Source organism: Spinacia oleracea, chromosome 3 (assembly GCF_020520425.1).
Source record: "Spinacia oleracea cultivar Varoflay chromosome 3, BTI_SOV_V1, whole genome shotgun sequence".
NCBI lineage: Eukaryota > Viridiplantae > Streptophyta > Magnoliopsida > Caryophyllales > Amaranthaceae > Spinacia > Spinacia oleracea.
The window spans coordinates 151,308,143-151,321,470 of record NC_079489.1 but is presented as its reverse complement, the minus strand read 5'-3'; the positions used below and the strand labels follow the sequence as shown (position 1 = coordinate 151,321,470).

Genomic DNA, 13,328 nt, shown 5'->3' with positions numbered 1-13,328 from the left:
CACAGCAGCACCAGACAATTCATCCAATAGTTCATCAATCACTGGTATAGGGAACTTATTCTTCACAGTTCTATTATTTAGTTCCCTATAATCCACACACAATCTCCATGTACCATCTTTTTTACCAACCAAAACTACTGGGGAGGCAAAGGGTGAAGCACTATTCTGTATTATACCCCTATCCAGCATTTCTTGCACCAACTGTTCAATGACATCTCTTTGCTTTAGAGGGTACCTGTAAGGTCTAATGTTGACAGGGTTAGCATCTGGAAGCAAAGGTATGGCATGGTCAAACACCCCTCTCAAAGGTGGCAATTCTGAAGGTTCTTCAAATACCATTTGGTAATTGAGTTGAAGTTCTTTCAGTTCTGCAGGAACCTTCACTGAAGGGGTAGGAGTTTCTGAATGCAAATCAGCTTGATTCAGAACCTGTATCAGACATAAGTGAGCAGCTGTGGCAAACAATTTGGAAGAAGGTTCTCCCTCAACCACTTTTAATCTCTTGCTTGGTATTCCCTTCAGCATAACCTGTTTGTTCTGAAAGCAAAACTCCATCTGTAAATGCAAAAAATCCCAAGATATAGGACCAAGCAAACTCAGCCATTGTATTCCCAACACCATGTCACAACTACCCAGGGGAATGAGCAATACATCTGCTTCAAATATAATGTTCTGTATAGTCCAAGTGAAATTCTTACATATGTGCTGACAAGCTAAATGGTTGCCATCTGCAACAGTAATGGCTTGAGGTGGTATTGTTTCTAGTGTGCAACCCAACTTCTGAGCTATGTTGAGGTCCACAAAGTTGTGTGTACTTCCAGAATCTATCAATATCTGCACAGGTTTGCCTTTCACCATTCCTCTCACCCTCATTGTGCTAAAACCCTGACTGCCAGATAAAGCACTCATAGAAATCTGTGGTTCACTCACCTCTTTATCCCCTAGATCCAACTCATCACTATCACTGAGTTCTTCAATAATATCACCTGGAATCTCTACAGTAAATAACTGTGGTTCCCTAAATTGGCACTTGTGATTCCTGTCATATGGAGCATCACAGTAGTAACACAATCCCTTGGCAATCTTCTCTTGCCTGACATCAGCTGGTATGTATTTGAAGTTTTTTGTTCTTTGTTGTGGGTATTTGGTCAAGGATAAGGTGGTATTTGATTTAATTTGTGGTGTAGGTAAGAGTGGTGGTTTGCTGTTGGTTAGGAGTGGTACAGACTGCAATGGCTTTGGGCTATAAAATGGTTGTTTGTAGGTTGTTTTTGTAGCTACCAGATTCTCCTCCTGTAACCTAGCCAAATCAATGGCTTCAGAAATGGAATCAGGTTTAAAGGATTTAACAAAAGGTTTAACAGCTGCTTTAAGTCCACCAACAAAGATTTCCAACAAGTAAGTTTCAGGCAAGATATGGTTATTCATCATCATGATTGACCTCAAATTCTCAAATTCATCCACATAATCCTCTAATAAACCAGTTTGCTGCAATTTATTAAAATTTTCAACCACATTTTATGCTGAACTATCCCTGAATCTAGCATACAAATCGGCCACAAAATCATTCCAATCAACTATTATGCTTTTTCTAACTGACAAATAATTCATCACCCAACTCTCAGCCTTATCTGTCATGTTGAGAGAGGCAAGATCCACCTTCTGCTCCTCAGGGATTTTACATAATGAGAAGTACTTGCAGCATTTTTTCACCCAAATTCTAGGGTTGGTGCCATCAAATTTAGGAAAAGTAAGCTTGGGATTCATACCTAGTGTTCTGGTAGGTTGAGATTTTGGAGTTGAGAATGAAGTATCTTCATTGCTAGTTGCTGAATCCTTAAGAGTCTGCATAAACTTCATCATCTCTTCGAACTTTTGCTCCATTTTTTTGTTCTGATCTTCGAGTTTGGAGTTCTGCTCCTCCAACCTCTTTTCTAAATTTTTGAATTGATCCTCCATAGCTGCCTTTCTTCTGGTAGCAGCAGGAGCCAGTTCTAGCTTCAATCAACTGCAGGGAGAGAGTTTTTAGCAGCGATTGGCTCTGATACCAATGATAAGGGAGCTCGAATAGCTCTCCTTTAATGGAAGCCAACAACAGAATCTAAGAGAGGAATGTGACTCAGAGATAAGAAGAAGAAGAAGAGAATTCAGATAAAAGAAGAGAGAGAGAGAGAGAGAGAGAGAGAGAGAGAGAGAGAGAGAGAGAGAGAGAGAGAGAGAGAGAGAGAGAGAGAGTTTGGGAAGATTTGTATTGTATTATGATTCTAATACAATGTACCCGAATTAGTTTATAAGCTGCCAAAACAGCTAACTAACTCTCTAACAAATCCCCTATTTTTAAGCAATTTATTCTTCAAACTAGCTAACAACTTTAACTAACTTTCCCGCCAAAACTTTCAATGATCACATTTGATCATTTGGATTTAAAACTGAAAATTAAAGAGAATAAAGACTTCTCCTATAACAGAAAACATACCATAAAAAGAAATGGCGCAACTAATTAATATGCAATTTCCACAACAGAACATCATGCAAGTAAAAAAAATAGAGAAAATATTTCATACGAGTATAAGACTATAACATCACGTTTGGTAGTCGGTAATAAATGGTGGCTATGAGAACAAATTTAAGTGTTATTTGACAAGAAAAATAACATCGTAATATCCATGGTAATGAAACTTATCTCAAACAAGGTGTTTTGCTTCATTAATTTGCATTTCCACCCAATATCACTCCCCAAGTGGTATTGAATGGCAATGAAAATTTATGAAGAACAAAAGATAATTTTTAAGTAAACTAGCATTACTAAGGGAATAACTGTTGATTTTCCTTACAAATTTACTACAAATTCATTTCAATTGACACCATTTATGATCGGCTACCAAATAAGCCGTAAGAGTAATATGGCATCCCACTCCTTAGTTATTTCGGAATTTGTTTTAATTAAAACTTTGTAGGTGAAAGTAAGTATGTTTAAAAACTTTGATTATTATTATCTTTGGATGAGAGATGTATATTGAAGAGAAATTGTTTTAATGCAAAATCTCTTGTCCATTATAAAAAAAAAAAAAAAAAAATGCAAACATCGTTGTAACTTACTAGTGTGCATTTCGGTAACTCAAATTCTATTAGATTTCGAGTAATCCAATCCGGATTGAAGTTAGGTATTGATCATTCCACGATAACTCAACAGTGCCGGGGCTACGATTCCAACATGACAATAAGACCCTGTGCAATTTCCCAAAATAAGGCTTTGTATTTATTACTTTAATCGAATATTCAGTTTTTATTAAACAAAAAACCTTCACTAGATTAATAAATTTGCGGAAATGATAAACATAAAAAAGAAAAACACTAATGAAACCTTCAACAGCAAAATTAAGAAAAATATGGATAAAAGCTAATGGAAATTTGCATAATTTAATTAAAATTTTGGCCAAATTAAATTGAAAATACAATGAAATTAGAGAGAGAAACAACTCTATAATATTATCAACATATCATGGTAACATTAAAAATTTAATCGTAGAAAACAAGATTTGATAAGCAATTTGAATATGAAAGATTTTTCGATATTTTGATGAGAAATAAGGAAGAATGGATGAATCATGGATGTATTGGTGGTTTTCGTATTATATTGTACATGGGAATCTTCAAAATAATTTAATGTAAAAAAAACAAAAACAAAAGTAGTCGATGAACGTACATAGAAATCCTCATACGAAGCGGAGTACTCCGTATGAACTTTCCCATATAAAAAAAAAATAGGAATCTTCATATTAGAAATAAAAGGAGTCAGTCAAACTAGCTAGCTGTCATATTTGGGAAAATCAAAACATAATTTATTAGTTAGGGGGATTCAAACCATAGTTGTTGCCATATTTGCTCATCACCTTAACCAATACTCCAATTTTAGTATTTGCATACACTTAGGAAGCTAATTACACTATATTTTAAATTTAAATTTGGGGCCCTGTTCCGTCGCTCACCCCGCACACCCCCAGAACCGACCCTGTAACTCAGACACGTACTCTCAACATATAGTGGAAATAGGAATCATGAATATCATGAGGCCCAAGCCTGCTCAAGCATGTTGCTAATTAATAAGACATCTAAACTACATTTATAGTTTGAATGTTCCCTTTAAAAGGATAAGCACAAGAATAAGGGGAGTCTCTTAAGGAACTCTTAAGAAGAGAGAAAAATAAAAGCAAGCTCTTAGGTGATAAATGGGAGACTTTTAATCAGAGTTTGTAAAATAAAATTCTGAAATAAGAGTAACCACCTGCGCCACATAAGATATTTTTTGTCCAATAGCTACATAAACACATATTACATTTTGCGCCAGCTCACGCTTCGCTGACCTATCGCAGCATCATTTTTTTTGCATAAAAATAAAATAAAGTAATAGGGTAAGAGAGAATAAGAGGTAGTTTTAAGAGCTGAGTAAGTATTTTCGGATATCTGAAATGTGCTTGTAAATGTATATCATAGCAAAAGACATAATTGAAAAAAAGACAAAAAAGAAATTGAATGGTACCTTTTTTGTCAGAATGATACTTTTTTTAACATGAATGATATTCCTTTTTTCCCCCCTATTTTGTCTTTTAACTATTTGTCTTTTACTCTGAGATATCCAAAAATACCTCTTCGTTAAGAATTAGCCAATTTCTACATTTTTTTTGGAATGAGACTCTTATTTTGAGTTTGTGCATAAATGACATATGACATATGTTAAGAGCCCCTTAAATAAGAATTTCCCCTTATTATTAATTCCCTAACTAAATTTTGTTCCAAAATTCTGAAAAATCAAAGATAGACAACTGTCTTAGGAGTTAGGATAGTACAAGAGCATTAAAGCAATGTGTAGGGTTTTATTTTCTTTTGAATGACCACTTTATGGTTTTGTACTCCGTAAATGATTAAGATGGTTTTATACTCTTTAAATGAATGAATGAATGATTAAGCTAAATAACAGAGTAGTATATGATTTATAATGTCCATTGTATTTATATTTCTCCACTAATTGCTAATTATTTATTAACAAAAACATTAGATACATCTTTCTACTTTAAAAAAAAATAAAAAAACCCAAAATTTACAACCTTTCAGCAATAAAACCCCCAAAGTCAAAAGAAAAATTTCACACATTTTACATTTAGATCAAAAAAAAGGTCCATTAATCATCTCAACAATCTTCTTCATCACTAATTACTTCTTCATACCCCTGTCGAAACCACCCATCTTGAATAATCTCATCAACACTAATCCGGGTTTCCGGGTTCGGATCCAATAATCTCAACAACAACCACTTTAAACCCGTAGACATTTTCTTAAGCAATCTAAACTCCCCTCTCTTCATCTTCCCCACCATCTCCTCTAAATCAACGTTTTCACCATTAAAGGGTAAAAACCCAGCACATAGCACATACAAAACGACACCGCATGACCAAACATCCGCCTTCGCCGCATCATACCCACCACCACCTCTTTCCGCCATAATCACCTCCGGCGCCGCATACTCTACAGTCCCACAAGATTCCCTCACCATCGGGCCGCTGGAATCGACGATTGCGGCGAGCCCGAAATCGGAAAGCTTGAGACTCCATTTAGCGTCGAGGAGGAGGTTTTCCGGTTTGATATCGCGGTGGAAAACACCACGGGAGTGGCAGTGGTTGACGGCGGAGATCAACTGTTGGAAGTAGTGGCGCGTGAGATCTTCCCCTAATGGGCCGCGTTTAGCAATCATGTCGAACAAGTCGCCGCATCTTGCGAAATCTGTTACGACGAAGACTTGGCCTGTACTAGCTGCAGCTATGACTTCGACAAGCTTGGTGACGTGGCGGTGGTTTAACCGGCTCATCGCCTGTATCTCCACCACGTCGAGGTTGTGGGGGGAGTCGAATGACTTTATAGCCACCGTGTCGCCGGTTCGAGTGTCTTTGGCTTGGTAGACTTTAGCGTAGGTTCCATTGTTTAGAAGCTTGGTTAGCTTGTATTTACCAGAGAAGTGTCTTTCTGGCATTATATTTTTGGTTATCAGTTTTTTTGGCAGTTGAAAAAAAAAATTGGTTTGGTTTTTGTTTGTTGAGAGGTGTAAGACCGTATCTATTGATAAGCCGAAGTGGTGATATATATAAGGGGGTTCTAAAAAGCATATAATAAGGGGCCTCATAGAATAATACTGGGTAGTGACGTGGTTACATTATCGCTATCTGAATTGTTGACTGTATATAAATTCGAGATCTCACTATTGCTTTGTTCTTTTTGCTTGGTCTGATTTGATTTTTCTAACTTTTTGTCATGTCTGATATGATCTGATTTTTCTAACTTTTGGTTATGTCTGATACGGTCTGGTATGATCTGATTTTTCTAACTTTTGGTCATGTCTGATAGATCTGATTTTTCTAACTTTTGGTCATGTCTGATATGGTTTGGTATGATCTGATTTTTCTAACTTTTGGTCATGTCTAATACGGTCTGGTGTGATCTGATTTTTCTAACTTTTGGTCTCGTCTGAAATGGTCTGATTTTTCTAGTCCAATCTAATAAAAACTAAGAATAAGCTAGGTGAAGTGAACAAGTGTGTATATTCAGTATGATAGTGTTTTACCGTATCAAAATTTGAGAAGAAAAAAAGTACAATCAAATTACACGTTTGTTGACCATACATTCAATAACGTTAACTGTATAAGTTTGAGGTTTTACTTCTATTCAGTAGGATAGTAGGCGCGCAGTAGTGTCCAATCTCGAATAATCGGCTATAATTTTTCATATAATAAAAGCAAAGTAATAAAAAACAACTTCTTCTAAAATTATGTGTCTGATAAGTGTAAAAATTGGGAATGAGGTTTGAGAAGAAAAAAATATAATAACACACGGCTGTTGATTTTATATTGAATAACGATAACTGTATAAGTTTGAAATTTGACTGTATATACAGTAGGATAGTGAACAGACATGCCCAATCTTAAATAACGGAGCTATGATTTCCAATATAATAAAATCAAAAAATTGGGTGATTGATTAATTAATAAAATGTGATAAATAATGAAAGGTGGGTGGTGGTGAATGGCCTGAATGATGACGAGGGTATGAGACAAAAAATGAGGACTTAATAGATTGAAACCACGTGAGAATGAGCTGGAGCTGAATTAGAATGGTGTAATTAGGTTGAATTAATCATCACGTAAACTATATTCTAATCTTCTTCCAAACAATGGCGGTTTCAAGTTCGCGCATTTAACCGCTATTAGTCAACTATTAGGGGCTATTACAACAACACAAGAGGTAGTTGTTTCATATTACATCTACACTACTTTGTAAACTATAATGACGTGTTACATCTATAACCAACTTTTTTTTGTATTCTAAACTAATCAAATATTCTTGGAATTATTCTTCGTCTTCAAACTATGTAGTCAGTTATTCTGACCATACAATGTTCTATACCTAACTTCCGGCAATTTACTAGCAGGTCATACATAAGCCCCTATATACGTAAAGATAGCTGAGGGCCGGGTTGACCCGGAACGGAAAAAGCCCGATCCGGCCCGAGCATGGAAAAGCACAACCCGGCATGGCGCGTGAAGTCGTGGGCCATGGGTTGGGTCTGAGCCTTAATTTTTTGGAAAAAGCACGATATGGTACGAAACAACTCGATCTGGCACGACAAACCACACTAAATTTAGTGAAATTAGCCTTATGCACGGCGAGTCAGCCCAGCCCGATACGAAAGCCCGTGGGCTTGGACCGGGTCTGGCCATGCTTTGAACTTTTCGGCCCGGCCCGACACGATACAACATGGGCATGGTGTGGACCTGGTCTGGTTAGGCCCACGAGTCGTGGGCTCGGCCCAAAGCCCGACCCGGCCCGACCATCTTTATATATACGTAGTAAGAGATTGAGCCTATATAAATTTGACGGGATTTTATCATAAAATCATTTGGTGAGGTGGAGTAGCTCATTCTAACTCTATTATGAGAAATTCCGAGTTAATCTCAGTGATTGGAAAAAATTTCCAATCAAATGGCATTTTCGTAAATATTTTGCTTGAAAATTGTAGGTCGTATAATGTTAGGTGTTGACTGTATATTTGTAGCTATTGACTGCATATTACTCGGTGTTGATTGTATACAACTTATCGTTGACTGTATATTTTATGATTGTTGATGATTACTAAAATGCAATATTGAATATTGGTAAGTGGTTGACTGTATATTTATAGTTGTGGATTGATTATCAGTAGAAGTTTATTGTACATTGCGAGCTGTTGACTGTATATTATATAGTTGTTGATGTATTATGAAAATACAATTATGACCGTACATGTGGCCCATATTTGATGACATGTCAACCACATTTAATGGCATTTTCGTAATAAAATCATCAATTATTTACGAAAATGCCATTTGATTGAAAAATTTTTCCAATCACTAAGATTAACTCGGAAAGGCTCGACCATAAAATCATTTGGTGAGGTGGACAAGATTCTAAATCATAAAATTATTAGTCTTATACGTTAGTCAATCTAACTCTATTTGTTTCTATGTGGGATAAATATTTGTCTCTACTCATATGTGGGCTAGTCTTTTCAACAGTTGCATTTCAAGTTAATAACCCGTTTTGAAATGAAACTCCTAAAAGTTAGGATCGCTGCTACGCATACTAGGACTATTAATGTCGGTTTTTCCTGTAAAAAAAAAAGTAACTTTCACACTTAGTTTTTATTTCTCCAATAAATATTCGTTTTTGGGGTGTCCGTTTGAAGTTAGTCCTAACTTTCAATATGTTGCATTCAAGCTAGTAACCTACTTTGAAATGGTACTCCTAAGAGTGCGTTCTATTCACCTGATTTTCACTTATTTTTTCTGAACTTATCTGAACTTAACTGAACTTATCAGAACTTATCAAAACTTATTTTAGTTATAAGTCGTACTTGGTCAACCCTTATTTTTCCTGAACTTATCTTATCTGAACTTAACTGAACTTATCTGAACTTATTTTTCCTGAAATAAGTGGAAATAAGGTGAACATAACAGGGCCTAAAAGTAAGTTGAGATCACTACTACACACCTATTAGGATTTAGGACCATCCTTTTCCTTTTTTAAAAAAAAGGAGAAAATGTTCCTTACTTTTATTTCAACCTAACATATATTCTTTAAAGGAAAAACGGAAAATAATACATAATTATCAATGTAGTTGAAGATAAGTGAGAAGAATTGACATATGAGCTGTGATTGATGATAATGGAAGTTGGAATAATTGAAGGCAACTCAATTATTTCATATATCTTGAACGTGTAGCAACATAAGTAGTTCAAAGTTCAAACATTATCCATGAGATTATGCCCCATCACCCCGTCTAATTGTCTAACTGTCTAATTTTTTGTTCGATTCTATTCTATGTAGGGTAATTAATCTTTTGTTCGATTCTATTTTTGTAGGGTGCTTATTCATCATTAATGAATGACACATGTGTTATGTTGGTCTTACAACGAAGGGCTAAGATCGTATCTAAAAGGTGAGTGTTATTTTATTTTATTTGTTAATTTAATATATCATATGTTTCAAAATATACACCGTAAGAAATTGTACTATTTACGACGGGAAATTTCGTCGCTTAAGGCCAATAATTGTTGATTAACAACGGGATTTTTCGTCGCGAACCCGTCATAGGTGGTCGTCGTTAATGGAAAATCCCATCGTTAACCAGTCGTAAAAGACATTTGCGACGGTTGATCCCGTCTTTGTTGTGTTGTTATCCCCGTCGCAATGTTATCCCCGTCGCAAAAGCCCTTTTACGACGGGATTTTTACACGTCGTTATTAGGTTATCATAAAAGATACAAATTTTTGTAGTGATATAAATGCATTATTTCAACCTTCTACACTATTCTACGAATTATAATTTCTCCTGTCTTTTTTAGGTCACATAGTTTGACTTTTGACACTATCAATTGTGATTTATTCTTCAGAAAAAAAATACAGGCATGTTGAATCTTTTTATAATCATCCCATTATATAGATTTATAATATTAATTTTTTTTTTTTAAATAATTTTTACTCACTAGTAACTAAAGATATTAATGATTGAAATAATACAGGCAAACGTGATAAAATAACGGTGTCAACTAAAAAAGAGCGGAGAAAGTACTAATTTATACTATATATTAAAAGGCGTCTATGAGAAAGTATACGTGACACGTAACGCTCTGCTTATGGGTAGTTCGCTCCACGTAATCTTCGTATACATTAAAAATAAAATCAAATTTAGTTTGCTAAGGTTTGAACCCTTGACCTAGAGTTTAAACAACAAAGCTTTTTACCACTAAGCTATTACATGTTTCATGTTATTATTGAAAAAAAAAAACACATATAACTAAAAGTGAATGTTATTAATGTAGTAACCCGGGGCATCGCCCGGGCCCAAAAACTAGTTAACAATCAAATCTTTAATTTCATATTAATAATAAAATAATAAAATTAATTAGATGTTTGAAAGGTTAATAAATAAAATAGTGTGAAAAGTCAAAATGATACACCTATTAAAATCGAAGAAATTATGGTTATTTCTCTATCTTTTTGTTCATTTTAAAATTCAACTTTTGAACGTATTTGAGACAATTTTAGCATCTTTTAATCGGTCTTGTATATATCTCGTGTGTTAAAAATAGTTTTTTAATCATCTCAAGTCACATAAAAATCAACCATGTATAAAATTGGATTATGATTTTTGAGCGGTCTATATACTACTCGTGAATTTAAAAATTATTCGCATTGGAAAACAACCAATTATATAATTGGCCAGTAAAGAGATTAGCACTTTCAAATATTGTTTAACGTGAAAATAACGGACACGGGGACAAAGGAAATAATAATAAAATAATCGATTTTTCTAACGTGTGTCCATGGGCACACAATAAGAAAACAAATTCTAAATAATTTATTTTATTTCGTAGAACCTTCTTCTCATTTAATAAGTAGATATATATTAAATTAGTGAAGTATATATGGGTTTCCTATTTTTCTTTCACAATTTACTTTCTGTACTCTTTTTTTTTTTTTCTTTATTAAGATTTTTGTTAAAAGAAATAATAAAAGGCTAGGAATCCTAGGATATGCTTGCTAACTATTTTCAATCCTCTCCCTCCCAAGATTTATGAAAATAAAAATTCAATAATCTTTTTCTCTCATACCATCATTAACAAACAACTACCATTGTTCATACATCAACTCATCTTAACGACGACGGAAAAAAAAAAACCTATGTCAAAGGGATGTAAATAAGGGATACCCATTAGGAAAGCAAAGCATTGAAACACTATCACAAATAATACTCCCTTCGTTTCTTTTTGTTTGTTACCTATTACTTTTAGGTTGTTTCATAATGTTTGTTACGTTGAAGAATATTTCCTTTTATAAACTTATTATACTATCATTTTTTGTGCCAACTTTTAATTTTAACTAGCTTTTGAGTCCGTTCAATGAACGGACACTTATATAGTGTTATTAAGCCGTCTTTTAAATTGCTAATTTTATTGAGGGTTTGCGATTTTAGTGTGAATATATGATTTATATAGAGGTAAAATTTGAAATTTGAAAAAATGTAATCCGTATAAATTAGATGGTAAATTATGAGTGTTAAAACGGGAAATGGAGTGGAAGAGGTTGAATGATCGAATGTATGAATTAAATGGTGAATTGATGTTGAATGAGCAAGATAAAGTGAAAGAGTTGTTGAAGCTCTAAAATAAGTACTTCGTATAACAAACCACAAAAGGATAATTGAAAAAAAAAACAAATTTATGGATGAAAGCTGGAGGTGACACTTGACATATAATAATCAATAAGATGGAGTGACACTTATCATTAGGGCTGCAAATGAGCCGAGCCGAGTCGAGTAATAATCTTATCGAGCTAAGCTTGTTAAGGAACATTGGTATTCGAGCAGGCTCGAGCTTGAACGAGCTTTAATTTTTTTTGTTCGAGCCAGGCTCGTTTAATAAAATACTTTCTCGGGCTCGGCTTGAGCTTGCTCGTTTGTATTTCGAGCTCGAGCTCAAATCTTAACGAGCTTTAAACGGGTTTTAGTAAATGATCGAAAACCTATTCAATTCAAGGGTACTTATAGTGGCCATAAAGATTGACGAAATATGAAGAAGTAGCTAATTTGGAAGTCCAGCAAAATTCTTGTTGATTGTCGTGATTGAGAAGACTAAAAGAGGAAGCAGGAAATATGAATGTATAATTGACAAAATTCAAGCAAATATGCATTGACTATTGAGTTTCTAGATATATAATTCCTAAAATTTGTTTACTTTTTACCATATTAAATTTAGACTTTACCATTATACAAAATAATACATATTCTATATTTAAATTTGTATTATTCTATTAAAATATTTTACAAGCTATAACGGAGTTATAAACGGGCTACTAACGAGTTACAAAAGAGATATAAACGGGCTGTTCGTGAACAATAACGAGCCGAACGGGATGTTGTTCGAGTAAAGCTCGTTTAACAAACGCGCCTTAAATATTTGCTCGAGCTCGTTCAATTGCTTAATGAACGAGCTTTGACCGAGCTTTGACCGAGCTTGTTCGCGAGTTGTTCGCGAACGTCCTAGCTCATTTGCACCCCTACTTATCATATAATAATCAATGGTTTTTCTTTTTAAATACTAGGTAGAGGTTGAATGATCGAATGTATGAATTAAATGGTGAATTGATGTTAAATGAGCAAGATAAAGTGAAAGAGTTGTTGAAGCTGTAACATAAGTACTTCGTATAACAAACCACAAAAGGAAAAATTGAAAAAATAAATAAATTTATGGATGAAAGATGGAGGTGACACTTGTCATATACTAATCAATAAGATGGAGGTGACACTTGTCATATAATAATCACTGGTTTTCCTTTTTATAGACTAGGTATAGACTAGGTATTGACTAGGTATATATTGGTCCAATTTTTTCAACTCATTAAATTTCTTTACAATTTCCCAAGTATGTTAAGTTAACAATCTTTGTGCTTTTCCATTATTGGTTCATTTTGATAAATAAAACAATCTTATTGGTTGATGTACGGAGTAGTAATTAGTAGATTGGGGTTTTACTTGGATTTATTTTTTTAATAAAAAAGAAAAAGAATCTTTATTATACTTTAACAAACGTGCAAAAGTCCAAACGTAACAAACAAAAAGAAACGAAGAAAGTACAATATATATATATAAAAAAAGATAAAATCACAATCATTAATAATATTGAAATATGTGTCTAACATAAATTAACTATATGATCTTGCATTAGCAAGATGTTTTAAGGTGCA

The 13,328-nt window shown here is 34.1% G+C and overlaps 1 protein-coding gene across 1 annotated transcript; it reads right to left on the bottom strand.

Annotated features, from left to right (window-relative positions):
- Positions 1-4,987: 4,987 nt before the first annotated feature.
- On the bottom strand, positions 4,988-6,119 carry LOC110777134 (CBL-interacting serine/threonine-protein kinase 14). The gene has a single exon (XM_021981749.2). It carries the CDS (start codon positions 6,023-6,025, stop codon positions 5,189-5,191), a length of 837 nt encoding a protein of 278 aa, XP_021837441.2. The 5' UTR covers positions 6,026-6,119; the 3' UTR covers positions 4,988-5,188.
- Positions 6,120-13,328: the final 7,209 nt, after the last annotated feature.